The sequence below is a fragment of the Talpa europaea genome (assembly GCF_964194135.1).
Source record: "Talpa europaea genome assembly, chromosome: 10".
NCBI classification, from domain to species: Eukaryota; Metazoa; Chordata; class Mammalia; order Eulipotyphla; family Talpidae; genus Talpa; species Talpa europaea.
Window position 1 is genome coordinate 69183344 of NC_140077.1, and position 27255 is coordinate 69210598.

At 53.1% G+C, this 27255-nt stretch overlaps 1 protein-coding gene across 2 annotated transcripts; it reads left to right on the top strand.

Moving 5' to 3' along the window:
• Positions 1-245: 245 nt before the first annotated feature.
• Positions 246-25252, top strand: PACC1 (proton activated chloride channel 1; the record flags this gene model as incomplete). 2 transcript variants are annotated; one of them, XM_084246141.1, is made up of 8 exons in its annotated part: positions 246-281; positions 2576-2657; positions 18802-19011; positions 19569-19720; positions 20523-20665; positions 22092-22236; positions 23946-24053; positions 25091-25252. In XM_084246141.1, 8 exons carry the CDS (start codon positions 246-248, stop codon positions 25250-25252), a joined length of 1038 nt encoding a protein of 345 aa, XP_084102267.1. The 2 variants fall into 2 exon arrangements, with proteins under 2 accessions (XP_084102267.1, XP_084102268.1); XM_084246142.1 differs by lacking the exon at positions 18802-19011.
• Positions 25253-27255: the final 2003 nt, after the last annotated feature.

Below are 27255 nucleotides of genomic sequence, written 5' to 3' on the forward strand. Positions count from 1 at the left end.
GCGCTGCGGGGCGGCGGAGCGCTGCGGGGCAGGGCCCCGCGGGCTGGGGATCCCGCGGGCGGGGGCCGGGGCGCGGACGCGCCCCCGCGGGAACTGCATTTCCCAGCCTCCCGCGGCGGGCACGGCGCATGCGCCCGGGCCGCTCCGCCCGCCCCTCGGAGCCGCCCTCGCCCGCCGAGCCCGCGGGGCCGGGGCTGCTGCTGCGGCGCTCCCGGGCTGCGCGGCGCCCTCGCCCCGCTAGTGCCATGATCCGGCAGGAGCTCTCCACGTCCTACCAGGAGGTACGCGCCGGGGCACGGCGAGTTCCCCCAGGGGCGCGGGGTGTGGGGCGCGCGCGGGGAGTGTCCCGGGCGCGGGGTGCAGCGTGCGCAGGGCCGCGGGGAGGCAAGAAGCGGGCGCCGCTTCCCGGACGCCGCCCGTGACGGGCCCGGGAATGATGCGAGCGGGTGTGCCCCGCGCCGGCCGCGGCAGGTGGACGCGCCCCGGCCTCCGCACTCCTCCTCGGCTGCCGGCAGCGCTGGGGGCTCGGGGATCACACCTGCGGCCGCGGACTTGGGGCGCCTGCGCTCGCCGACCGGCTCCTGCGCCCACCTCTCCTCCGCGCCTGAACCGGCACTTTCCAGCCCTTTGTCTCCTGCTTGTACCGAGCTCCAGGCTGTGCCTCCCGCTTGCCCTCCGCCCAGTTCTTCCTGAAACTCCTGAGCCGCTCTCCTCCTCTCGGGGCCCCGACTTTGGCCATCCTTGGAACCGCGCGTCCCTTGCCCCCCAGGACTCCCTCACTTGCCAAGTGCAGACCGTTCCCCAACCCCAGGCCACCGCTGGTGACCCTGGGGACCGCCACCCCTGGGGTCTCTCCCAGTGTCTCTACCTCCCCCGGCTCTCCCTGTGCTGTGCAGATTCATTTCGAGGCCCTGCCTCTGTGCACACGATTCCTTTCTCACGCACCTGGACAGCCTAGAGCTGCTCAGTGTCTCGCAAGTGTGCACAGCTGCGTCCCCTTGACCATCCCCTCTCCTCCCCTGCGTGGACTCTGGCCACTTTAGAAAGATGCGTGCTCACAGTGCGGCTTCTTTAACCTCAGGCTGCACTGGTGAACCTTCCTCCCCAACCCCCCTCCTGCGGCCTGGATGGTGGTGAGCCCTGGCGTACCCTGCACCCTGTGAATAGGGGATGACCCGAGGCAGGCTGGGGCCCTGACCCACAGCCTTGCCATTTCTTAGTGCAGGACTTGGGCTGGAAACCGCCTTGGGGGTCCAGATCTCTGTTTCTCACCACCCCCCCTACCTCCACTGTTTCCATAACCCGAAGGGGCCTGATGGGTTTCAGCAGGTGCTGTGGATTCTGTGCTGGACCCTAGGGAAGTATGGCCACCGCGTTGTCTTTCCCGACTCTGAGTGTCGGAGTAAATGCTAGACCTTCCTTTGAAGTCAGAACCCCATGCCCCATATCCTCTGTCTCCTGTGTGACTTGTCAAGTCGTGTAACCTCCCCATCGCTCCTGCTGCAGGGAGGGAGGTGCCCCCACCTGGGGTGGTGAGGGTGAGAACAGTCGTGAGGACATGAGTGGTGTGCGTCGGGGTGACCCCCGTAGGGTAAATATCAGGCTTTTCTGCCCTCCTGCCATCAGCATTGATGATGGATCCCTTCGGTCCTGAATTCATGCCTGATGGCGGGCACTTGGAGTAGGGTGTGGGCACGCGTAGATGGGTTCACCTGGGCTAAGACTGGGCTTATAAGGGAGGCGTCACAGGGACGCCAGCAGAGCGAAAGAGGGACCAGAGCAGAACAGCAGAAGCAGAAGAGAGAACAAGGCCACGAGAGAATGCAGGAGAGCCTAGAAAAGAGTGAAGATTCTCTGGGGGCTAGGAGGCCTGCCAGCCTCCTGGCCCCCCGGCACCCCTACCTACTGTGTACCTGGTAAATCCCAATAAAAGCCTGGAAAAGCCACTGAGGGCTCCAGGACTCCTCCTTCATCCATCTGCTCGGGTCATAGAGATCCTGCCCTGTGGCCTCCTGCCTCTACACCCCCACAGACTGGGTCTGCCCAGGCTGTACCGGCCTCCCCAGCTGCCTGCCAAGCTACTGTCTTCCTGGGCGTCCCGGGCCTGGAAGTGGCCCAATTTGGCCTCAGTATTTGATCTATGGCTGTGGAGAGTGCAGTGAAATCTGCCCCCCAAGATATATTGAAGCCTTGACCCCCCCCCCCACCACCTCAGGGCGTGACATGGTTTTTCGCAGGTATCACCTGTTGAGATGAGGCCACTAGGGATGGGGCGGCCCCTGATGCAGTAGGACAGGTGTCCTTGGGAGGAGATGGGCCTGCAGGGCCAGGCCAGAGGAGATGGGCCAGGCCAAATCCAGTGGGGCTGCGCTTCTGGTGTGGCTCCGGGCCCCGGAGGACTGACCTGCGGGAAGCCACTGTGTGCTGAGTGCCCGTGTCCTTGCCGGTGGACTTGGCGCCACCCCTTGTCATGTGCCCTCTGACAGCCAAGCGTAAGCCCAGCAGCTTCTGCTTTCTTGGTGGGGTGGAAAGGCCGGGCAGATGTGGCTGACGTGGCCTCTTTGCTTCCCCCCAGCTGAGCGAGGAGCTGGATCAGGTGGTGGCCAACTCGGAGGAGGACAAGGAGATCCAAGTCCAAGGTCCAGGAGGCTCACCAGGTAAGAGGCTGCTGCTGGGGGCCTGCCCTGCCTGGTGTCCTCCTGTGCCCGGAGTCCCCCTGCTCTGGTGTCCCCCTGACCCACTGTCCTGTGCCCGTGTCGGGGCTCCAGGGCTGCCCTGGTTTCAGAGCTATACATATTTAACCAGCCTGGGTCGCTACCCAGGTCTCTGCTCTTTCCTCGGCTCCGGTTTCTGCCGATCCTGGGGCAGGGCCTTTGGGTGGGAGGGCGAGGGCCTCTGCTCTCCGCTCCTTTTCTCTGAGGCGTCGTTTGCAGTTGTGTCTTTAGAGTCTGGACCTCACCTGGGGACCCTCTGGGAGGCCAGCTAACCTGCCCTGGACACCAGGTCATTGCCCCTGGGGTAGTGGGCTCCCCTCACCAGCTGGCCTCTTAGGAGCCTTGTGGTAAAGTCTGATGCTATCCCCCTTTCTGCCCCCTTGGTTTTGGTGACACAGTGACCCTTCACTGCTCAGGCCACTGCAGCCTCCTTTCTAGTCACCACCCAGCACTGGAGATTGATGGTGTCCCAGCTCTCAGTCCCACAGGCCATCGCACCCAGGCCCAGCCAGTGTCCCCTCCCCCTGAGGTTACTGAGTACCCCACACTTCTGGACCCTGCTCCTGCAGGTGCACAGGTGCGAGCTGTGCTCGGACATCCCCCTGTCCAGCCTTGACCTCAGACCTCCCGTGCGGCCTCCCCCGCTGCTTCTGTTTCTGGCCTGGCTTCACCACGGAGCAGGGGGCCCTGGGAGTCCTTTTTCCCTCCTCCCCTTTTCTGTGCCCCTCAGCCATTCTGACCTTTAATTTGGGGCCTCACCGCCTCCGCCTGTTTCATTGCCCCAAGTCCCCTCCTCCCTCACAAGGTTGTCACCACATCGTGGTCCAGCTTGCTCTTTTTTGTACCCCCATACCTCCTCCGACCCTGGCGGGGCTGCTTGCCGGCCTCTGCATGGTCCCCGACCTGTGCCCTCCACTGTGCCACTGTCTTGTTGGTGCATCTGCCTACGGGTTAGTGTCATGGCCAAGCACACGAGCTCTCAAGGGACCGGTATTTACTTTGCACCTTAGCTACGCACTGAAGGTTTGTTGAATGAATGAGTGAGTGAGTGGGGCTCCAGTCTGACCCCAGGTTCTTGGGTGGATGGGGGGTGGGGTGGGATTCTGCTCCGTGTGTCCTCTGTTTGTGGGGTGGGGAACGAAGGAAGACTGGGGGGATGAGGAAGGAGGCAGCACTTGAGCTGACGAGCAGGTGTGGGGACATGGCCTGGCTGGGACAGAATGCGCTAAAGGAGGGTGGTGTGGGGCGCCTGGTGTGTGGACGCCTGGTCATGGAGGAGGGGCCGGCGCCTGGGCACAGCTGACACTGCTTCTCCACACAGCTTGGCGGATCCCTAGAGCCCCCATGCTTCCTGCGGGCAGAGGGGATCCACCCCTGACTCCCACCCCTCCGAGTTCTGCAGCCCCACAGCAGAACCTTGCATGCGCCCCGAAGCCCCCCCATGGCCAGCATGCGGCGCTGGCCTTGACGCTTGATTGCGGGAGAACCAGTGACTTTCTCTGCCAGCTGAGGCTACTGGACGGTTCTGTTTGTGCTTTTAAGAAAATGAAATGGTTTGCACAAACACCTGCATCTTTGTTGTCTCTCCAGCCCATCTCTGTCTCCACTGAACTAACCAGTTTACAGCAATTCGGTGAGCAGCTGATGAGTCCCCACATATGTGACTGTGTGCTGCTCCTGCCAGAATTCTGTGGTCAACCCCACACAGCCACCCCATGGCCCACTGACTCACCCCTCCCCCTTCTCTTCTGGCAGCACGATTTTGTCCTTAGAGCCCGAGAGGTTTTGCTTTGTTGGTTTGTTCATCTCCTGTGCGTGAGTGAAGTGCGTGGTTGTCTTGCTGCGTCTGACTTAGCTCCCTTTCCCAATGTAGCATCCACGCATCAGGAAGGCTGTCCCGACTCCTGGCTGGTGCAAGTGCCCTGTGTGAGCGTGGGGTGCAGCTGCCTTGGGAATGAGATTTCTGCTCTCGGGACCAGTGCCTGCCCCCCAGCTGGGTCACAGGAGTTTCTCGTCCTGATATTTTGAGGTGCCTCCGTGCTGCTTCCTGTCATGGCTGCGCCAGCCCACAACCCCCAGCAGTGCTCCCCTTTACCCTTCGCCAACACTTGTTGTTTCTTGCCCTCGTAGGAACTGCCTTTCTCGCCTGAGCTTGCCTCCTGGGCTTGCAGCTCCTGGACCCCTTGGGGGGCTGGATGCTTTGCCGGCTGCTGGCCACCTGCATGTGGGCCTGGAGAAGCGTGTCCGGACCCCCTGCCTGCCTCTCAGGGGGTGGTTTTGCTGTTGGATGCGCTGTTTTTAGGTGTGATCGATCTGAACCACTTGTCTGATAATGGTCTGCAAGTATCTGCTCAGTCAGTGGTTGCCTGTGTGTTTTGATGACTTAGTGCTGAGCAGAAGCTCCTCCTTCTATGTAGTCTCCCGTGTCCTTTTGTTTCTGTCTCTGTGCTGTTGGAATCGAACCCGCAGAGACATCTGTAGGGTTAAGTGAATTAACTAGGCTTTTCATGGCACTGGCCTCTGTGGCTATCACCTCCGGCCTTGATTGTGTTAATGCAGAAGGTGCTTGAGAGCGTGGGTGTGGGCATGCGTGCTTGATTATGGACACCTGGGCGTGGGTGTGGGCATGTGTTTAAGTGTGCACATCTGAGCCTAGAGGCGGGCTATGAGGGCAGCATCACTCAGACCACGAGAGAAGGCCAGAGGGAGCCCAGAGAAAGTGTAAGGATTGCCAGCATGCCGCCCAGACCTGCCTCCTTCGTGCCTCCCTTCCCGTGCACCTGGTTCCCTCAGAGCATTAAAGCCTGAAAAATCCACTGAGGCCTCCGGAACTCTCTTAATCTGTCTGCGCGAGTCGATAGTGAACCTGCCCTGTGCTGATGTTGAAAAGCTTCTCACCTATTTTTTCTTCTATGTATTTTGTGGCTTAAGGTCTTTTTTTTTTTTTTTTAAAGATTTATTTATTTATGCATACAAGAGCTGGGGTACAGACCAGAGGTGTGGCGGGTGAGAGGACTCACCAGAGACAGAGTGGGGAACAGAACAGGCAGATTGAAATACATTGCTGAGGGAACAGCGGGGAGCAGCGGGGAGACAGGAGAAGTCTGCTGTGCCATGTGGGTCACTCCCTGGCTGGGGATCGAACTCGTGCTGCAGTGGCTGCGGACAGCTTCATAGGTTGCATCTTAACCCCTTGCTCCACCAGGGATGCCCTCTAGGAGTGGTTTTCTTGTTTATCCTGCTTGGTGTTTATGGAGCTTCTTGAATCTATAAGTTGATATCTTTTCTCCACTTTTGGGAAGTTTGTGCCTTGATTCTTCCAATTTTTATGTGTCACCACTTTCTCCAATTACATGTTGTTGAACTGGTAGATATTGACCTACAGTTATCTAGACTGTTCATTTTTTCCTTCAGGTTTTTTTTTTCCCCAAACTGACTAATTTCTATCAATTAACTTCAGCCTCATTTTTCTGCCATCTGCTGTCTAGGCTATGTAGTAGATTTTTCATTTCATTAATTTTTCTTTTTAGCTCTAGAGTTTCTATTTTGTTCTTTTTATAGCTTCTGTTCCCCCATTTCCTGCCATTCATTCCTTTTGTGCTGGGGTTTGTCCCTAAGTCCTTTATGTGCTGTGAAGACCTCCCTGTTGATCTCAACACCGGGTCGTCTTGTATGTTCAGACTGCTTTTTGTCTTGAGTGTGGTCACATTGTCTTGTTTCCGAGCATGTCTACTAATTTTTGATTAATTGCTAGACACAGAAACCAGAAGACATGGTAGAAATCCTGGGTTTTGTTACTATCCTCGGAGCAATAGTTTTTGTCTTGGCGGTTAGTTAGGGTGGCAGGACTCAGGTCCCTGTGCCCCCTGGTTTAGAATCACCCAATTCTGTTTATAGCTGCTGCTTTTTTTGCTGGCCTCTAGCCAAGAATTTAAGTATATTTCATTTTCAGATTTTTGGAGACTCACCGGGTCCCCTCCATGAGACACCCTACCTCCCAGGTGACCTCTTTCCCCTGTGCTACCAGCCCTGAGCTGGTCACTCTGAGCAGTGCCTGGTGGGCACTGCTGGGCGCCCTCAGGCACCTGCACACTTGCAGATCTTACGAGGTGTGGCTCTTTTCTTTCTAGGCTGGCTTGTCTTCCAGTTTCTGTGTGCTGTTGACCATCTTCCCGTGCCTTCAGATCATTTTTAAGTTGCCCTGTAAGAGGGAGGTGTGACTGAGTGTGGGTCGCTGGGGTAACCAGAAGCAAGCAGGTGCCTTTGGGGGCTCACATTCCAAACCTGCTCCTCCTGAGCTACTGTGGAGGAAGGGGGCTTCCACTGAGCAGGAGCGGGGACACAAGAACCCCCAGAGTGTGTTGGGTTGGCTTGGGGACTATAACAGCACCACAGGGGGAGGATCTCATGCACAGTTCTGGAGACTAGAATCCAGGATTAAGGTGTCAGCAGGCAGTTTCTCCTAAGGCCTCTTATTGGCCTGCAGAGCTCCCTGGGCCCTTGAGGCCTTTATGCACATGCATCCTTGGTGTCTCTTCCTCCTCCTATAAGGACTCTGGGCCTACTAGAGCCCACCCTTATGACCCATTTAACCTTAATTCTCTCTGTTGTTGGTCGGGCTCTGAATGCCCTCACATCAGGGATTAGGGCTTGAACACAGGGATCTGGAGTCAGTTCATAACAGACATGAACACAGTCTGGGGTGCTGAGAGCAGGAAAGATGTTGTGGGGATGGTTATGGTCTCAGACGGTCACTTACCACATGAAGCAGAATCCTTTACAACGTCCGACATGAGAAGGGCTGGGGCTCAGTGCTGGGGTGCCAGGAACAGGACTGGCAGCACCCTCAGGGTTCTCACCACCTTGAGGGACAAAAGGACATGTAGACAGCAAAGTGGTAGATGGGGCAGCTCTGCGGGAGCCCTGAGCAAGGGCTGCCCATGTCAAGTCAGGAAAGACTTCCTGGAGGAGGTGTCTTTTTTCACTTTTGAAGATAAATAGAAGCCCACCAAAAAACACCCACCACATTGTTTTATACCCATCCCTTCACTGTTGCTCCTACCCCATTCTCTTAACATCTGTAATTTCAGCTCAGTTCTCAGTATCCTACAGTTTATTCTTATTTTGCCTTGTCAGTCCATTCACTCTGTTTCTTCATATTCCCTATATACGAGAAGTCCAGTATTTATCTTTTCGGCTAACTTTGCTGTAAGTTCCTTCCATTTTTGCTGAAAATGGCAGTTTTCTCTTTCCTTATCTCTGATTTATGTTTCATTGTATGGATGGATACCTCTTCTTTCTCAGCCCCTGGACACCTGGGTCACTTCCACCTGCTCTGCTGCACGTGGTCAACATGGCCGAGTGTGTCCTTTTCTGAGTTGATGGTTTTATGTTCCTGGGATAGATGCCCGGGAGTGGAGGTGCTGGACTGAGTGGTATTTCTATTTTCAGTTTTTTAAGGATAGGCCCAGACTGCTCTCCAGAGTGGTCCACTGGCTCCCACTCCCACCTACAGAGTGTAGGGACGGCCTCCCCAGTAGCCACCGTTAGGACACACCTGTGCTCCCAGTTGTGACGTGGTCCTCATGGCTTGGGTTTTCTTACTGGTGCTGCTAACGTTTTTTCATGCTTGTTGGACACTGTGTACCCTCTTGTGAAAAGTGTCTGTTCAGATCTTTTGCATATCTCTTAATTGGGTCTTCTTGTTAAATTGGATGTGTTCTTTGTCCACCTTGGATGTTAACCTTGAGTCAGTTGAGTGATGTGTAAATATCTCCCCATTTTCAGTGGGCTGTCTTTTTAACTTGCTGATATTTTCTTTCCTTTTAAAAAATTTTAATATGTATTTTTATATCATCGATCATTTTAAAAAATATTTATTTATACATACAAGAGCTGGGGTATAGGCCAGAGGTGCAGGGGGTGAGAGGATTCACCAGAGACAGTGGGGAACAGAACAGGCGGATTGACTGAAATCCACTGCTGAGGGGAGCAGTGGGGAGACAGGGGAGGTCTGCTGCACCCTGTGGGTCAGCTCCCTGGCCTGCTAGGGAGCAAAGTCATGCTGCAGGGACTGTGGATAGCTTCATAGTGCTGTGCTTAACCGCCTGCTCCACCAGGGAGACCCCATAGTTGATCACTTTTGTACAAGTTTGATTTCTCCTCTCAGGTGTCATCTGCATAAAATTATCACCACCAAGACACCCGTGAACCGTCACCATGGACTCTTGTGCTCTTCTCTCCCATTTTGATCCCTCTCCCTCCAATGCTGAATGTCTGCGATTTATACTTTGCCTGCTAGTTTTGTGTGTTCCCCCCACCCCCCGCCCCGATTCCTTGTTTGGTTCCCCTGTATTCCTCCTATATGTGAAACCATCCAATATTTTTCTTTTTCCTTCTGACTTGTTTCACTGAGCATCATCCCTTCCAGCTCCATCCCTGTTCCTGTGAATGTCATGAATTTGTCTTTTTTGACTGCTGTGTAGTATTCCATGGTGTATATAGACCACATCTTCTTGATCCAGTCATCTGTTTTTGGACATTTAGGTCGTTTCCGTATCTTGGCTATTGTATATAGTGCTGCAGTAAACACAAGAGAGCAGGTTTCCTTTTGAATTAATGTTTTGTTTTGTGACCTTTGGGTATATTCTTAGGACCGTGTAAATGTTTTTTAATTTGATGTGGTACCGATTGTTTATTTCCCTTACCAGAGGGGCCCAGTCCCAAAATGGCTCCATCACTGACGTCACAGAGTGTGTAGTCTGTGCTTCCTTCTGTGTATTTTATAGCTTTGAGCCTTTAATCCCCCTTTTTTTCAAAAACAAAGACCTTTATCTATTTTTTCCCCCACTGTGTTTTTCCTTCCCCACCACCCCTAGTTGTCTACCCACCTCTTCCTCTTAACCTTAGAAACCTGACTTTGTTGACACCTGCTAGTTATATTTTTTAATGGCATCCATTATTATTATTGTGTGTGTGTGTGTGTGTGTGTGTGTGTGTGTGTGTGTGTGAAGAACTGGGGTGCAGGCCAGAGGTACAAGGGTAAGAGGACTCACCAGAGACAGAGTGGGGAGCAGAACAGGTGGATTCATGGAAATACTCTGCTGAGGGGAGCAACAGGGAGAAAGGAGAGGTCTGCTGCGCCATGTAGGGACAGTTCCCTGGCTGGGGATAGACTCAGGCTGCTGCTGTGACAGTGCTAAGACTTAACCCCTAGGCCACCAGGGAGACCTAACATCTGTTAGATTTTACAGGCCTCTTGCTTTGTTGAGTCGGCCACTGTGTGTGATACTTGCCTTTGTCATTCTGACTTTACAACACCTTACTCCCTCAGATTCCTTCTATCTTGCCTTAAATAGCAACACTCATCTTTCCTATGGCTAGATAGTGTTCCACAGTGTGGATGTACAACATCTTCTTGATCTAATCCTCTCTGGGGGGGCCTCAGTTGTCTCCAACTGATAGCTCAGTTGTCTCTGAGCTATCCCAAATACTGGGGCTGTGAACCCTGTAACTTTTTGAGTTGATAGTTTCTTATCCTTTGGTTGGGTGTCCAGGAGAGGGCTCCTGTGTGTGTGAGCACTCCGTTTCCTTTGCATTTCTCCATCCCTTGTTGCTGGGGGTCTTTTTAATATGGACCATTCTATGGTGTGAGGTGATGTCTCATTGTGTTTTTGACCTGCATCTTCCTCATTAAAAGTGATGATTATTTTTGCATCTGTCTGGATCTGATGTCTTCTGGACATCCTCTTTGATAAATTGTCTGTTTAGATCTGCTCATTTACTAGGGTTTTTTTAAATTGTCAAATTGAAAAGTCATACACGTGTATATGTATGTGTGTTTGTGTGTGTGTGTGTATATATGTAGAGGGAGAGAATAGTACTCCTTTTTGATTGCTGAGTAATATTCCATGTCAATTGTGAACTATGCGAACATTTTCTATTTGGTAGGATATCTTTTTAATCTATGTGTATTTTCTTATGCTGTGTGAAAGTTTTTAACTTGAACTCATCCCAATTGCTTTGATTTCCCTTGCTTCAGGGACTGGTCTCCAAAAGCATCTTTATTTATCATTACTGTCATGAGGCATATTCCCAATTTTTATTCTGCACCTTTTATTGCCATAGGTCTTACATCCAAGTCTTTTATCCGCCTAGTGTCTATTTTTGCGCGTGGGGTTAGAGAATGGTTCTGCCTCATGATGTGACGTGTGGGCATCTGCTTTCCTTGCTGTGTTTGCTGGAGACTCTCCTTTCCCTCAGAGTGTGGCTGAGATGACCTTATCCTGACTTGCCTGTTGATAGGTGTGTGGGTTTATTTCTGGGCTTTTGATTCTGTACCATTGAGCCCCATGTCATTTTTATTCTGGTGACATATTGTTTTATTTACTGTGATGTACAGTTTAAAGCTGTTTCTTGCCTTTTTTCTCAGCATTGCTTTTTATGGATCCATAGAAGTTTTAATGTATCTTTTTCATTTTCTCTGGAGACTGCTGCTTGCCTCTCCATGGGGTTGTGTTAAGTGATGCTCTCTGTGGGCTGCTCCTTCCCACTGTGTTGAGTCTCTCCATCTGGGAGCTGGGCCTGTCTTTCCATCTCCTTATATCATGACTCTGTCTTAAAGCCTTGGCGTCTTCTGTGTAAGTCCTCCCCGCCACTGTAGAAATCCTTTACCAGAGTGAAGTCAGATACCTCCTGGGTATTGGATTCTTTTTGAAGCCCTTATGAATGGAATTCTTTTTTTTTTTTTAAGATTTATTTATTTATGCATACAAGAGCTGGGGTAAAGGCCAGTGGCATGAGAGGATGAAAGGATTCACCAGAGATAGAGCGGGGAGCAGAACAGGCAGATAGACCCGAAAGCACTGCTGAGGGGAGCAGTGGGAGGGTCAGGGGAGGTCTGCCACGCCAAGTGGGAATCTCCCTGGCTGGCCAGGAATGGAACCAGAGGCTGTGGACAGCTTCACAGCTCTGCACTCAACCCGCTGCACCACCAGGGAGGCCCTGGAATTCTTTTCTTTTTTAAAGATTTATTTATTTATTTATACAAGCACTGGGTACAGTCAGAAGCGCAGGAGGGTGAGAGAATTCACCAGAGCCAGAGCGGGGAGCAGAGCAGGCAGAAGGACCAAGGTACACTGCTGAGGGGAGCAGCAGGCGGCAGGAGAGGTCTGCACGCCATGTGGGCCCTTCCTTCGGTGGCCAGGGAGCAGCCAGGGATTGAACCGGCGCTGCAGAGGCTGCGGGCAGCTTCGCAACCCAGCGCTCAACCCCTGCACCACCGGGGAGGCCCTGGAATTATTTTCTTAATTTCTTTTTCTTCCCATTCGTTCATTACTTGTATATAAAAATGCAACAGATTTTGTATTTTGATTTTTGTAACCTGCCATGCCGCCATGTTCATTTGTTTCTAGTAGCTTTTGGTGGCGTCTTTAGAGTTTTCAACACATGCAAATAGTAATTGCATCAATTATTCTTTTCTAATCAGGACACCTGTTATTTCATGGTGCCTGATTTCTCTAGCTAAAACCTCTCATACTAAGTGAAACGGAAGTGGTGACAGTGGGCACGCTTCCCTTCTCCCTGATCTCAGAAGAAAAGCTTTGTTAACAGCTGCTGGCGGGTAGGTCGTGGCCTTTATTGTATTGAGACACTTTTCTCTGTGCCCTTGCGTTACAATATCTTCATAAACAGGTGCTGTATCTTATCAGTTCTGTTTTGATGTTATATCATTTTCATCTTTTGTCAATTTTTAACTATATGTATATATCTACATATTGCATTGATTTACATATATCAAACCATCGTATCCTTGGGATAAATTCCATTTTATCATGATGTATAATTCCTTTAAGGTCTTGTTGAATTTGATTTGCTAATATTTTGTTGAAGCTGTTCCCATCAGATTATTGGTCTGTAGATTTTTATGCTGTGTTGTCTGGTTTTGGGATTAAAGGTTGACTGCATAAAATGTATTAGGGGCATTTCCTCTTCTTGGGTTTTCTTGAAATAATTTGAGCAAGATTATTGTAAGTTCTTTAAAGTTTTAGTAGAATTCACTTATAAAATCATCTGGCCCTGGGCTTTTGTTTTATAGGAGATTTTTAATTGCTGCTTCAATTTCCCTGGCTGTTCTGTTACTAATTCATTCAACTGTTGTTTGGTTCTGGTTTAATCTTGGTAGAGTCATTATACTGTTCTAGAAAATCTTTCCATTTCTATATTTTAATATGCCATTTCTCAGTAACCTCTTACAATCCTTCGTTTTTCTGTGTCATCAGTGGTAATTTTCCCTCTTTCATTTCTAATTGTTTATTAATCTTTTCTCTTTTTTAGTCTAGCTAGAGGTTTGTCAATTTTGTTTTTCTTGAACCAGCTCTTAAGTTCATTGATCTATTTTTGGAGGTCATTTTGACTTCTATTTCATTTATTTCTGCTCTCCTTTTTATTATTTCCTTCCTCCTACTAACTTTAGGTCTTGTTTGTTCCTCTTTTGCAAGTTGCTTTAGGTGTAGTGTTGTTTATTTGGGTTTTTCCTTCTTCTGTGGACCTGTATTGCAGCTTTTGCTGCATCCCATAAATTCTTTATAGCTTGTAGCCTCATTTGTTTTATCCTGTAATTTTTCAAGTTGATTTTCAGCTTTATGGCACTTGGACAGAGCCCTTGGGCTGTTGTCAGTCTTTGTGGTCTCACTGACAGTTGACTTGTCACAGACTTGACTGGTCTGTTTTTATAATTCTCCCTGTGTACCTACCTGTATATCATGTGGAGCAGGCCTGGGGACTGGTCCATAGATGGCTGTTTGCCTGTTTGACCCCAGCTCCTCGTTTCAGGCTGTTGTTTCCTTGTTTATTCTCTTGACCAAGTCATAGTTTTAAGTGGCATATTAAAATCTAGTATTGTGTTAAATAGCTCTCTTTAGTATTAGTTACCAATAATATTAGTTAATAGTTGGGCCTCCTCTGGTGGCGCAGTGGTTGAGCGCTGGGCTGCAAAGCTGCCTGCAGCCCCTGCAGTGCTGGTTCGATCCCTGGCCGCCTGGGAGGGTCCGACATGGCACGCGGACCTCTCCTGCCGCGTCTGCTGCTCCCCTCAGCAGTGTACTTCGTCAGTCTGCCTGTTCTGCTCCCTGCTCTGGCTCTGGTGAATTCTCTCACCCTCCCGTGGTTCTAACTGTACCCAGTGCTTGTATAAATAAATAAATCTTAAAAAAATTAGTTAATAGTTAATATTGTTCTAATAATTGTCTAATGTATCTTATGTAAGTGCATGTATATTTATGTGTTATTTCTCATAGTTCTGTTAGGCCCCTTGTCATAATGAAATACCCATCTTGATGTCGAATCGTTTTTGATTGGAAATCTATTTTATCTGATACGTTTCACTGTTCCTGAGTGTTTTCATTATTATTATTAATATCATCATCATCATTATCATTTGCTTGTGGGATTGTCTTCCAGTCTTTCACTCCGAATTGTCCCTTGTCTTGGTGGGTGAGATGGGTTTCCTAGAAATAGCCCATATGTGGGCCTCCCTGGTGGTGTAGGGGTTAAGCTGCAGCTCTGTAACGGCTACTGCCTGAGTTCGATCCCTGGCCAGGGAGCTGACCCACAGGGCACAGCAGACCTCTCCTGTCTCCCCACTGCTCTTGTCAGCAGTGTATTTCAGTGGATCCACCTGTTCTGCTCCCCACTCTGTCTCTCGGGAACCTTCTCACCCCCCGCACCTCTGGCCTACACAAAAATAAATAAAAATCTTACAATAAATGAATAATTCTTAAAAAAAAAAAAAAAGAAACAGCCCGTGGGTTGGTGTTTTGTTTTGAAATTCGCTCAGCTTCTCTGTACTTTTTAACTGGTGAATTCAAGTTATTTACATTTAAGGTAATTGAGGCTAGTGCTCATTGCCATTGTGTTAGTAAAAACTTTTTTAAGTTTGTCTTTATTTTGGGCACCTTTCATGTTTTGCTGGGCTCTGGTTTCGTCTTCTGTGTTATCCCTGCTGCTATTTGGTGTTTCTGCGGATGTAGTGTGTCATGGGCTATTTTTGTGGTCTCTTTGGTGGTCTGACCTCAAACTGGCTCTGATGGGCCACATTTTCACTCTTCCTTTCCCATGTTTTGTGATTTAGGGGCCCCTAACCTTTGTATTTTGTTGTTCTTTTATAATAGCCCTTTAGCACTTATTTTGTGGCTAGCTTGGTGTGGGTAAATTCTTCTAATTTTTGCTTTTTAGTGAGCTCCTCCTGCCTCGAGTGATGGTCTTGCCCTGTGAGATACTCAAGTCCGGAAATCTTTGTCTTTGAGTCTTGAGCTCTTGTCTTTCCCTCCTTGCCTATAAGGATTCACCAGCTCAGAGTCTTAACTGGTGTCCCTTGTCGGTGGCTCTTAGGTGTCATATTTATAATGCGTCCAGGAGTGTTTGAGTCCTTACTTTGTTTGAAAATCTTTGGGCCTCTTAGGTCACGATGTCAGGTTGAGATGGTTCTCAGCCGTTATTTCTGGAAATATCTGTGTCTTTTTCTCTTCCTTCTGTGACCCCCACCATATGGATGCACCTCGAAGGCCCCTGCCATTTTTATTTTATTAATCTTTTTCTCCGTGTTCCTTTTGTTTGTTCTCTGACATTTTGTTTTCAGTCTCACGAATTCTCTGCTGTTGAGCCCTTTTTGGTGGCTTATAATTTGGTGCCACTGGTTTTCAGACTCATTTGCTTGTAGCCATCTTTTTTCTTCAACCTTCCTTCTGTTTCTGTTTTGTACCCTAACCCTCAGCCCAGCCCCCAGCCCTAGCCCCAGCCCAGCCCTTTCATATTCAGCAGGCACAGGTGCAGCTGTCACCCTGAGCCACTTCAGGATGCTCTGCTGGGCTCAGGCTCCTGTTGCTGTTCTGCTGCAGTGTTTCTAGTATGTTCTGTCACTTCATTTTAGGTATTATGGGTTGGAATAGGCAATTCTCCTAGTAAATTGGCTTTGTACCCTTCCTACAAGCAGCTGGGTGCGATCCTAGCTATTTACCCAGCATCCTTGAGTGGCTTTTATGGTGTCAGTGAGGTGAAGTGGCGGAAGGAGACAGGGCAGTGGGGCTGAAAAGTTGCCCCCAAGGGCTGGCAGGATGGGAGCACTGCAGTGTCGAGGGACCCACATCATGGGGGCTCCCCAGGAGCCCCTCCGCTTGGCCAGCTCCTCAGTGGGGAGTCTCATGTGGTCTCGTGCCTCCACCTCCGTCCGGGCTGTGGTAGAACCCAGACAGGGCTGGGGAAGCTCGGCGCTGTGACGGCCACGTCACTGGACCGTGAGTCCTTCCTGCTGAAAGGTGACATCGCTCAGCTTTGTGTTCACGTTGCTGCTGAGGAGACCCCGGGGGCTCTCAGTGACCATCAGCAGGTGAGCCCGCTGTGGTCACTTACCAGCTTTGATATCCCCTGTCACCTAGGCCCACTGCTTTTTTTTTTTTTTTTTTTTTTTTTTAGTAAAATATAAAAAATGTTTTATAGTCTCTTGTCCTCCTGCAGAAGTGGTGGTTTTTGAACTGCGTGACAATATTGTACTAAGCTGTATGTGCCCTAAAGAGCACATCAAAAAGAAAAATTCCATTAATTTGAAACAAGAGCTTGTAAAAAGCAGGATGATGGTGTAAAAGTTCTACTGTGCCCTGTGGGTCAGCTCCCTGGTGGGGAGCAAACTCAGGCCACAGGGGTGACAGTCTGAGACTTAACCCCTAGGCCACCAGGGAGGCACCCATCATAATTTTAATGAAAATTGGATTCAATCTATCGTGTTGGATAAAATGGCCAGGCTGACTATATTGATTCTTCCCATTCATGAACATGGGATGTCTTATCTCTTTATGTCTTGTTTTATATCCTTTATTCATATATTACAGTTTCCACTATATAAATCCTTCACCTCCCTTGTTTATTCCTAGGTATTCTTTAAAATCTGTTTGTAAAAGGGATTATTGTCTTAATGTTAATTTTTTCTTCTAGATAATTACTTCCCTATAAGAAAGCAACAGCTTTGTGGTGTTTTCTCTAGGCTGCCACGTTCCACATTTATAATTTCTAATAGTTTTTTGGCAGTTTTTAAGGTTTCCTGTATATAGTATCATATGGTCTGCAAATCATGCAAATCCCTTCCTGGGCCCTGTTGTTATGGTGTCTGGTTGCTCTAGCTAAAACCTCTGAAACGAAATTGAACAGAAGTGGCAATGGGGCATCCTCCCCTTGTCCTTGATCTTAAAAGCAAAGCTTCTGTTTTTCATTGTTAAGTATGATATGTCTGAGGTATATGGTCTGTATTATTTAAAGATTTATTTATTTATGCATACAGGAACAGGGGTACAGGCCAGAAGTGGTGGTGGGGGTGTGAGAGGATTCACCAGAGACAGAGTGGGGAGCCGAACAGGTGGATCCACTGAAATCCACTGCTGAGGGGAGCAGCGGGGAAGACAGGAGAGGTCTGCTGCACCAAGTGGGTCAGCTCCTTGGCCGGGAATCGAACTCGCACTGCAGTGGCTGTAGATAGCTTCATAGGTTGCATCTTAACTCCTTGCACTACGAGGGAGGACCATATGGTCTGTATTCTATTGAGATATGTTCCCTGAATACCCACATTGTCCAGAATTTTTATCAGAAATGGGGATTGTATCTTCTCAAAAGCATTCTCTGTATTGATTGATCTGACCATATGATTTTCGCCCTTTTTTTTTTTGGTAATAATTGTGTGTTTCATTGACTGCTCAGCCCCTGTGGTGACAGCCCTGCTATTATTGTGTCCTGGTGTCTCTTCAGTTCCCTTAATAATTGCTTTATGTATCTTTTTAAAAATTTTTTTTAAACATTGTTAATGCTTTATACATCTGGATGCTCCATCACTTGATGCACATCACTTGAAAGTACTAGGTCTTATGTCAAGTTCAATGTCAATCTCTGTTCTGTGTTTTTTATTTTATTTTATTATTTTTTTAAAGATTTATCTATTTATGCATACAAGAACTGGGATACAGGCCAGAGGTGCGGGGGGTGAGAGGATTCACCAGAGAGAGAGAGTGGGGAGCCGAACAGGCAGATGGATTGAAATATACTGCTGAGGGGAGTAGTGAGAGACGGGAGAGGTCTGTTGCGCCATGTGGAATCTTCCTGGTCAGCCAGGAATCGAACCCATGCCTTGGAGGCTATGGACAGCTTCACAGCACTATGCCTAATCCCTTGCGCCACTAGGGGGGGAGGCCCTGTCCTGTGTTTTTTAACTGAAAGTCTTGTTTCATATGATTTAAGTGTAGCTGTCCCTTAGTTTTTGTTTGTTTTGCTTCTAGGATAGTGTCCCAGCCTTTTGCTTTAAGCCTGTGCTTGTCTCTGGGAGTAGAAAGGGTCTCCTGTAAACAACGGAAGACAGGACTTTGTAGCTTGATCCATTCAGCTACTTTCTGCCTCTTGACTGGTGTTTTGTTTTGGTGTTTCAACTGTGGTGGGGAGCGAGGGCAGCTGGGGTCTGTTCCTTGTGACAGCTGCATGCAGAGCCTGGTGGGTGGTGGTCCTGCTGCTGGGGCTGGCCGAGGGCAGCAAGGACACTCCCTCTGCCCCCTCTGGGGACCATGTCTCTAGCCCTGTAGTGTTTAGTTGTGGGTTTGTAGAGGAGCCGAGCCCTGCGTCTTCTCTCTGTCATTTTGCTGACTTCTGGGAAATGCCTTTCTAAACTGAGCCCTGGAGCTGAGCTGGGCCTCCTCAGGCCAGGAGTGTGGGTGTGGGAGGTGGAGGGCTGGGGTTAGTGGGTGCCAGGCCTGGGGTCAGGGGGGACGTGTCGGGGCTGGCACCGGGAGTGCATATGTGGGATACCAGGGATGAGGGGTGCTGGAGGAACAAAAGAGGTTGGGGTGACAGAGCTGGGAGTTGAGGGAGGTGGGGCTTGGGGTCCAGCTCCATGTGGGCCCTTCTGGAGAGGAGTCACCAATTGGCCTGCCTGGCAGGGCGGGGGTGTGTGACTGGTGACAGGTGTGTGTGTGGTGCCTGGGGGTGAGGCCCCTTGGGCAGCGGGTGAGGCCAGGGCTGCACCTGCTGGTGCTTGGGGTCACTGGCCTCTGTTGCTTAGGCCTGGACAGCGAGTCGGCGGCCAGCAGCCTAAGGTTCAGCCGCGCCTGCCTGCAGAACGTCTTCTCGGTGCTGCTCATCCTCATCTACCTCCTGCTTATGGCTGTGGCCGTCTTCCTGGTCTACCAGACCATCACGGACTTTCGGGAGAAGCTCAAGCACCCTGTCATGTCGGTGTCCTATGAGGAGGTGGATCGCTATGATGCCCCAGGTAGGGCTGGGCCTTGGCCCCCCCTCTGAGCTGCTTCACCTCCCAGGCAGGGCCATGAGATGGGGCCCCACGAGGTGGGGGGCCATGGGGCGGGGGCCTGGTGGGCATCCTTGTTTCTCCAGCTTCTACCTGCGTGTGTCATCACATGGGGCTCTGGGGTCTGCCCTGGAGGTGGGACGGCACTGTCGGGGGACTGTGGACATGGTGCTTTGGCGGGTGGGGGAGCTGGGGTGCTGCCATTGCCCTGTGCTGGCACCGGGACATGGTACCTTGTGACTGTAGGCTGAGGGGCCCCAGGTGTGTGGGAGTTCCCACTGGGATTCCCAGGGGTCTGGTGCTGGGAAGGCTGCATCCCAGGCTGGAGTGGGGTTCACCCAGGAGGTTTGAAGGTCTCCCCTGCCCTATGGGAACCTGGCTTCTGAGAGCAGAGGTGGCCCTCATCCTCCTTCTCCCCATAGTCCTGTTCTGGGGCGGGGTGTGTGTGAGACATGCAGGGGACATGATTTGGGGGGGTTCAGGGATGGTGATGTGACCTTCGTTCTCCCTGCTGGCCCCAGGAATCGCCTTGTACCCTGGCCAGGCACAGCTGCTCAGCTGTGAGCACCACTACGAGGTCATCCCTCCCCTGAGGAGCCCTGGGCAGCCAGGCGACGTGAGCTGCACCACGCAGAGGGTCAACTACACCGACCCCTTCTCCAACCAGACGCTGGTAATTACCACCCGCCCCCTCCCCCCCCCCAGCCTGGTCTCCACTCCAGGGCGACTCAGCAGCCCATGGCATCTCGCACACCAGCACCCCCTCGCGTACCAGCAGCACCTCGCATGGCTTAAGTCAAACCTGTTATTGGTGAGACATGTCAGCTGAGTGACCAGCAAGTGCATCCAGGGTGTGCATACCCCACTGGCTCTCTGGGGAGCATTTATAAAGCTGGCGATGGAAAGACTTTTCCAGACTGATGTCCATGTTCAGGACCGGCTCGTGTCGCGGCCCCCAACTGCCATGGAGCAGGCAGGCTTATGTGGCGGCCACTCAGGATGGGAGGTGCAGACAGTGATCCGCACTCAGGGGGCAGGGCTGCCTGGGACCAATTAGGTCCAACCCAGCCCCACCCTGCAGCCTAGTCCACCCTGGGCCCCTGCCCCCATAGAGCAGCCCAAAGGGCTCAGGGTTCAGAAAAGGTGAAACACATAGGAGGAGGCAGCACTGGGGAATATGGGTGTTGCTTGGCTTTTCCTTTTGAAGGCAGACCAGGAGGCATCCAGAAAAGGTTCACCAAAGTCGCTGCACCAGCCTCAGTGCTTTGGTGCCAGCGGCCCGGGAGCCGAGTCCCAGGGACGTGATGGGCTGGGCCTTCTGCACGCAGGGCTGACGCAGGCACATGCTGGCCCTGGTGTCAACAGGGGCCGCCCTAGAGTTGCTGGGCAGGGCAGGGGCTGGCTCTGGCAGGGAGGCCTGAGCCCAAGAGTTGGGGCAGGCCCCTGGGGGCTGAGCCTCTGCCGTGGTCCCACAGAAGTCTGCGCTGGTCGTGCGGGGGCCCCGGGAGGTGAAGAAGCGGGAGCTGGTCTTCCTGCAGTTCCGCCTGAACCAGAGCAGCGAGGACTTCAGCGCCATTGACTACCTGCTCTTCTCCTCCTTCCAGGAGTTCCTGCAAAGGTACCTTCCTGCCCCCACTCCCTACTCTTCCAACCGCCACATTCTGGGGTGGGGTGCACCTATGGGCTCCGGGGAGGACCCACAGACCCCAGAGGATCCACAGATCCCGCGAGGATCAACAGGCCCCTAGAGAAGAGCTACAAACTCCAGGGAGGACCCAGAGGTCTGGGGAGGACCCACAGTTTCCAGGGAGGATCCACAAAACCCAGGGGGAGACCCAAAGGCCCTGGGGAGGATCCATAGATCCTGGAGAGGAGCCACAGGCCCTGGGACTGACCTGGTAAAGGGCCTCCAGCTCAGCTAGCTGGGAAGCTTGGTCACTGGGCCCCATGGGTCTGAGGGAGCGTGGGTCGGGGGTAGGGGAGAAGGCGTGGGACTCACCTGCTGCCAGAGTCCAGCTCCGGTGAACAGGGTTGAGAGAGGAATCCGATTGAGCTGTAGAAATTACCAAGAAATGACAGACGCAAAGTAGAGTTTAAGCGGGAGCCAGGGGACGCAAGGCCTCTCATGCGTGCTCAAGCGTCCTGAGTGCTGGTGCAACTCATTTTTATTGATACAAGTAGCCCCCCCCCCCCCAAACCCACCTCAGGTTAGCTACTAGACAATGAAGTATTCTCTTAGCATTTGGCCTTGTCCGGGCACACATTCACCACCAAGGTTCTGCTCCATCAGTTTATTCTGTTTCTTTTTCTAATCTAGTTTGTCCCCCACACATAGCTTCCCAGACGAGAGAAAGAACACCCCAATCTGTGCAGGGGCCAGTCCTTCGACCCGAGCTGATCAGTTTTTTAGCCATGACCTTTATGTCTTCCTTGTCTCAGCACTGCATGCCTTAGGGTTCTCCAACAACCTGCGGAGGCTCTGGGGTGGGGAGGTTTGGTTGGGCCCTGCTGGGTGCTGGAAACAGGAGGCTTCGGCCTTGACCGTGTGCATCCCGGGACTAGTCCCGCCCCCAGCTGCCACGGGCTCCCGGCTGAGTGACCGGGGCCTCCATTCCATGCCCCACTGCTCCAGCTCCTGACGGGCTTGTGGCCTCTCCCTTCTGCCCCCCCCCCCCCCCGGGGAGCTCATGTGCCGTGTCGGCTCCACTGGGCAAATACCGTGTGGTCCCCCCTGCTTGGGTGCTCCACAAGAAACCCTCTTCCCACTTGGCCTTCTAGAGGGAGGCTGACTTGCCCATGAGGCCCTCAGGCCTCTGCTGGGGGCATCTGCTGGCTATTCCGGGTGTGAGGGGAGGAGGGGTCCCCCCAATTGGGCTCTCAGGGACCATGCCCCTGATTGCGGCCCTAACAGCTGCCCCTCCATTTGGAAACCGAGGTCCAGGCTGGGGGTTGGGGAGCAGCTGCCGCCTGGAGCAGAGGGGTGCAGGGTGTGGCCTGGGCCTGCTGTGGGCCAGGCTGACCCTCCCCATTCTCCCTCCTTCAAGCCCCAACAGGGCACGCTTCATGCAGGCCTGTGAGAGCGCCTACTCCAGCTGGAAGTTCTCGGGGGGCTTCCGCACCTGGGTCAAGATGTCCCTGGTGAAGACCAAGGAGGAGGACGGGCGGGAGGCCGTGGAGTTCCGGCAGGAGGTAGGTGGATGTCCGCTCTGGAAAGGTGACCTCAGTGGGGTCGATATGAGAGGGGCCCCCGGGGTTGGCTGGACTCCATGTCTGTCCTCACGGGTTGTGTGTGGGCGCAGGTGCTCCCCAGCTGTGCAAGGCCCAGAGCCCAGAGAGGCTGTGTGGCCCATGGGAGACGGAAATGGGGGTCTCTGAGAAGTGGCAGGCGTGCCAGGATGTTGGGGTGCAGGGGAAGACCTGCTTCCCTTTATGGTCATTTTTTTTCCTCTTCTCATTTCTTTTTCTGTTTTTTGAGTGTTTTATTTATTTGAAGCTTTTTTTTTTTTTTTTTTGGTTTAGAAGAACTGGGGTACAGGCCAGTTGTGCGGGGGGTGAGGGGTTCACCAGTGACAGAGTGGGGAGCGGAACAGGCGGATCCACTGAAATCCACTGCTGAGGGGAGCAGCGGGGAGTCAGGAGAGGTCTGCTGCACTGTGGGGGTCAGCTTCCTGGCCAGGATTGAACCCAGGCCTCAGGGTGACAGCTCGAGACTCAACCCTGAGGCCACTGGGAGTCCTGTTTTGAGCCTTTGAACTGCATGGCCATTGGGACGGTGACAGTCCTGCGTGTCGCATCTGAGGTTGGAGACCTTTGTTCACATGCTCAGAAAGCTTCTGCCTACAGAGGAGCTTGCCGGGGTCTCCAGAGCTGGGAGGGTGGAGGGGGTCCCTGGAGGATGGTTGTGAAGGTGGGGAGCCTGTGGCTGCCTGGTCAGGGCTGTGGCTGCACCGGCCTCGGGGTTGCCACCTCCACGCACTCTGCTCGGGGCTTTCCTCCCACTGCCCGCCCTGGCTCCAAGCCTGCTGCGGGGCCTGTGGCAAGCCAGCTTTGTCCGAGGGTCTAGGTGCTTCTCCTGCCCCAGGAAGGGATGGTCCCCGGGCGGGGCCTGTGCCTGTGTCAACTGCTGTTGCTTGGACTTTGCTCCATGCTTGGCTCCAAGGACGCAGGTCCCTTCTCTGCCCATGCGGCTGAGAAGGGGACTCAACAGGACCACCAGGTGGGGGGCTGCTCCCGGGGGGACAGTTCCACAGTGGGGTGGTTCGAAGCCAGACACCATACCCCAGCCAGACACCACACCCCAGCCACATCCCACCACACCCCAGACACCACACCCCAACCTCGGCCTTTCGGCAGGTGTTTGGGGCCTGTGGGTCCTCTCGACTTGGGACATCTTGGGGCAGGGGATGAATTCCTGACAACACTGAGAAAATCTTGTCTCATTTCAAGTGTGAGGTGCATCCACAGATCTAGTCCAGTCTGCCTTCGGCTCCTCAGGGTGGTGGGCCTTGTACTCCTGCCTTCTTGTGGGCGGCCATTGTCGAGACCAGCCTGGCCCCCTGGACTGGCCTGGCCTTCTGCCTGGGCCCGCCTGCCCCGGGTCTTTCCCGCACCTCCTGAGTGCCCCTGGGGTGAGGTGGCCCCCTGTCTCTGTAGTCCAGAGGGTGGATACCCTCAGCTCTTAGTCAAGCATTTGGACATTTGGGGCTTTTTGAGTCTTACAGTGTTAGCTGTGGTTTAATCAGAAGACCAGGCCCCTGGGCAGTCCCAGCCCCGCCCGTGCATCTCACGTCCCCCACGTCCCCCAAGGGGCAGCCTGGCCCGGTACTCCCTCGGGTGGCCAAGTAGGCCTCTGGGGTGCAGGGGGACAGGAGGCCCTGACCCCACCCCTCTCTGCTTAGACCAGTGTGGTTAACTACAATGACCAGAGGCCGGACGCTGAGAGGAGCATACAGCTGTTCTTCGTAGTCTTTGAGTGGAAAGACCCCTTCATCCAGAAAGTCCAGGACGTGAGTATGGCCCGAGGAGATGGTGCCAGCCAGCGGGCCGTGGCCTTTCACAGCTCATGGCAGTTACTGCGGTGATGTCAGGCTGGACAGTCTGACTGGGTCTTGTGTTGGCCGCCAGACTGCCCTGTCCTGTATCTGGCATCCAGCAGAGGCCAGTGGGCCAGCGGATCGTGTGCCCCTCATGGGTGGACACAGGCAGTTCCTCCCTGCAGGCTATGGCGCTGCTGCTGTGCAGTCTCGTTACCTACCACCAGGGCAGAGGCGCAGGGAAGGTGTCTTGAGCACCTGTGGAGGCCGAATGCTCGGGCCGCGGGGGGCGAGACAATGCCACAGTGGGCCAAGGGGCAGGATGGCTGACCTCCAGCGCTGTCCACGTGGCACTGGCCAGTGCTAGAGCCCCATGGAAGGTCTGCATGCTCAGCTGGGGCCAGGCTGTGCTCTGAAATCAGATAAGGGGCACAGAGGCCACTGGCTCTGCACCTGGACGCAGATGAGATGCTGGCGGTACTGGGGCTGCCGTCACCCAGCCGCCCTGTCCTGAGTAGCTGTAGCAGCAGGACCCTCAAGCTTGCCTGCAGTGGGCATCAGCATGCTCTGGGGCTTGGAAAGCGTGTCTCTGCAGGATTCCTGGGTTCACTTAGGGTCAGAGAAGCCAGGGAAGGGGGGTGCTCAGGGGAACAGTCACAGGCCAGTCTGGAGTTGAGGGTGGGAGGGACGAGACTGTGTTGGGAGGGTCCTGAAAAGTATGCGGTGGGGTGCAGACGGGGCACTGAGCTCCTTGAGGATCGGGTAGTCCTGGGGAAATTTGTCCTAAATAGGGTCACTCGTGGAGGGGCACTGGGGGCGGCCCTTTCCTCGCAGAGTGCGGGAGTGGGGAGGTGGCGGAGGGGGGGACTGTTGTCTCGATGCCGGCCTGTGGGCGCTGGGGGGGCATCTGAAAGAAGTGCAGTTAGGGGAATTTGGGTTCTCTTGACAGTAACCCCATGGGCAACCCAAGAGGTGAGGCCGAGGCCCCAAGCCCTTGTGTTTGCTTTCAGATCATCACGGCCAACCCCTGGAACACCATTGCTCTGCTCTGTGGGGCCTTCCTGGCCTTGTTCAAAGCTGCTGAGTTCGCCAAACTGAGCGTGAAATGGATGATCAAGATTCGGAAGCGGTACCTGAAGAAGAGAGGCCAGGCCGCCAACCACATCAGCTGAGGCAGGCGGGCACGGCCCCTGGACCCACCCTCTGGCCGTGCTATGTGTCAAGGCACAGCTGTCAGGTGTTGGGATGCTGCTGCCGCTGGGCCCAGCCATTTGCTGTACCCGAGCCTGGTGAGGCCACGGCTGTGGGGCCCCGGGATGACGCCCAAGTTATTTAAGTATTTAAATTATTCATGTGCCTATAGAGCCTGTCCAGCGCCGTGGTGGCCCGTGGGACATGCTGGTCCACAGTGAGGTCTCTGGATCTGTGATGTGCCTTGTGGTTCGGCAGAGTGGAGGTGGCTGCCGACAGCGACTGCCCGGCCTTCCTTAGGCTAAGTAGACAGCGTGACTGCGTTCCCCCAACCCTGGACACAGAGAGGCGAGCCCACATACCCTAGCCACCCCCCTGTCCAGCTTCTGTTGCTCAACAGTAAATGAGACTTTTTAAAGCTCTCAGGGGCGTTAAGTTTCTTGGCTGAGGGCTGCCTGTGTGTGGCTGGAGACCTGCTCACACGGGTTGGAGCACCAAGTATCAGCCGGCAGAAGTGGCTGAAGGCGCTGGAGCCCCCCCGCGGGGCAGTGAAAGTGGCTCCCCGAGCATGGTGGGACCTGGTTGCCATCCTGGGACCTGTAGACTGAGGAGCGTGGCTGAGCCCGGCAGCAGTGGAGCCAATGCCCAGGTATGTCGGCCTGTGTCCAGGGAGGGGCTCAGGCAGGTGCTGGTGACCTGTGAGCGAGCTGTGCTCACTTTGGGATCCTGGGGCCCCAAGTTGGTGGGAGCAGCTTTGGGATGGCCTCGGCCTGCCAGACCAGGCAGGTGTTTCCATGGCAGCACCGGTGACTTGGGTACAGACGGGCGCACTGCTCCCGTGCGCTCTCGGGGAGCCTGCAGGTGTGTGGCAAGGGGTGTGCACTCTCGGGGACCCCGCAGGTGCACGGTGCTGGGCCAAATTAATGGCTGGGGGTCAGCTGGGTTGCTTTCCTGTAGGGTGCCCTGACTCCCCCACTGCCTCCCAGCCTCCACAGAGGGTGCTTTACTCTGAGGGGAGGCTTATTCTCCAGCGCCTACTTCATGGTAGTGTCCATTCAAGCCTGTCCCCTGCACAGAGCGGCGCAGGCGGGGACAGAGTCCTCAGGAGATACCAGAGCCGCAGGACAGCCCACTGGGGTTGGTGGTGCCTGCTCTCCCAATCCCAACCTGCCATCTCAGGCCTTGAGGTTTCCCGCTAGACACCAGCCTATGTGCGTTGGGGGACCGGCTTCTGAAAAGGAGCGAGGACCACGTAAGGCAAATACAAACGTAGACTTTATTAAACGCTGCGCCACCCCCAGTGAGGTTCTTTGTTACAAAAGTTTCCACGCGGCTGCATGTGAAGACTGGAATGGTAGCCTGACGCGGGTGGCCCACAGCCCGACTCTGGCGGAATGCACCAGGGCAGGCCGGGGCTTCTCACTGGAGTGGCGCAGGCAGGGGGTGTCCAGAGGGACAATGAAGAATTTTGGTTTACTTTCCCAGCTTTTATTTCTATATTTGTGCTTTGAAGAACCTGGATATTTAAGTGTTTTGCTCAAATTCCAGAGTATGGCAATACCACTACTGAGGGAGGCCCCATGGAATCTGGGAGAGGCCACGGGAAAGGGAAGGCTCTCCCTGAGCGCTGATTCAGGAGAGACTCCCAGGATGTAACTAAGGTCTGCAGCATGTGAAAGCACATTATAAAAGGGAAAAATATACAGAGCAACTACTCTATGTGCAACACAATCAAAGAATTCAAGTCATAATTCTTACCACTCCCATAATTATCTTGCTCATGGATGTTAAGGTTCATTTCTGTGTGACTCCAGAAGTGACAGAGGATCAATGATAGACCAGGGTTACCACACGGAGGCTGCGTCTAGTCCAGGTTGTCATTTACAATTGCCAGGAAAAAAATTGGCCTTTTAATTATACTGATGAGGTTTGTCTCGTTATGTTTACATATTCCAAAAGAGCGTACAAAACTGCCAGTCCTGCG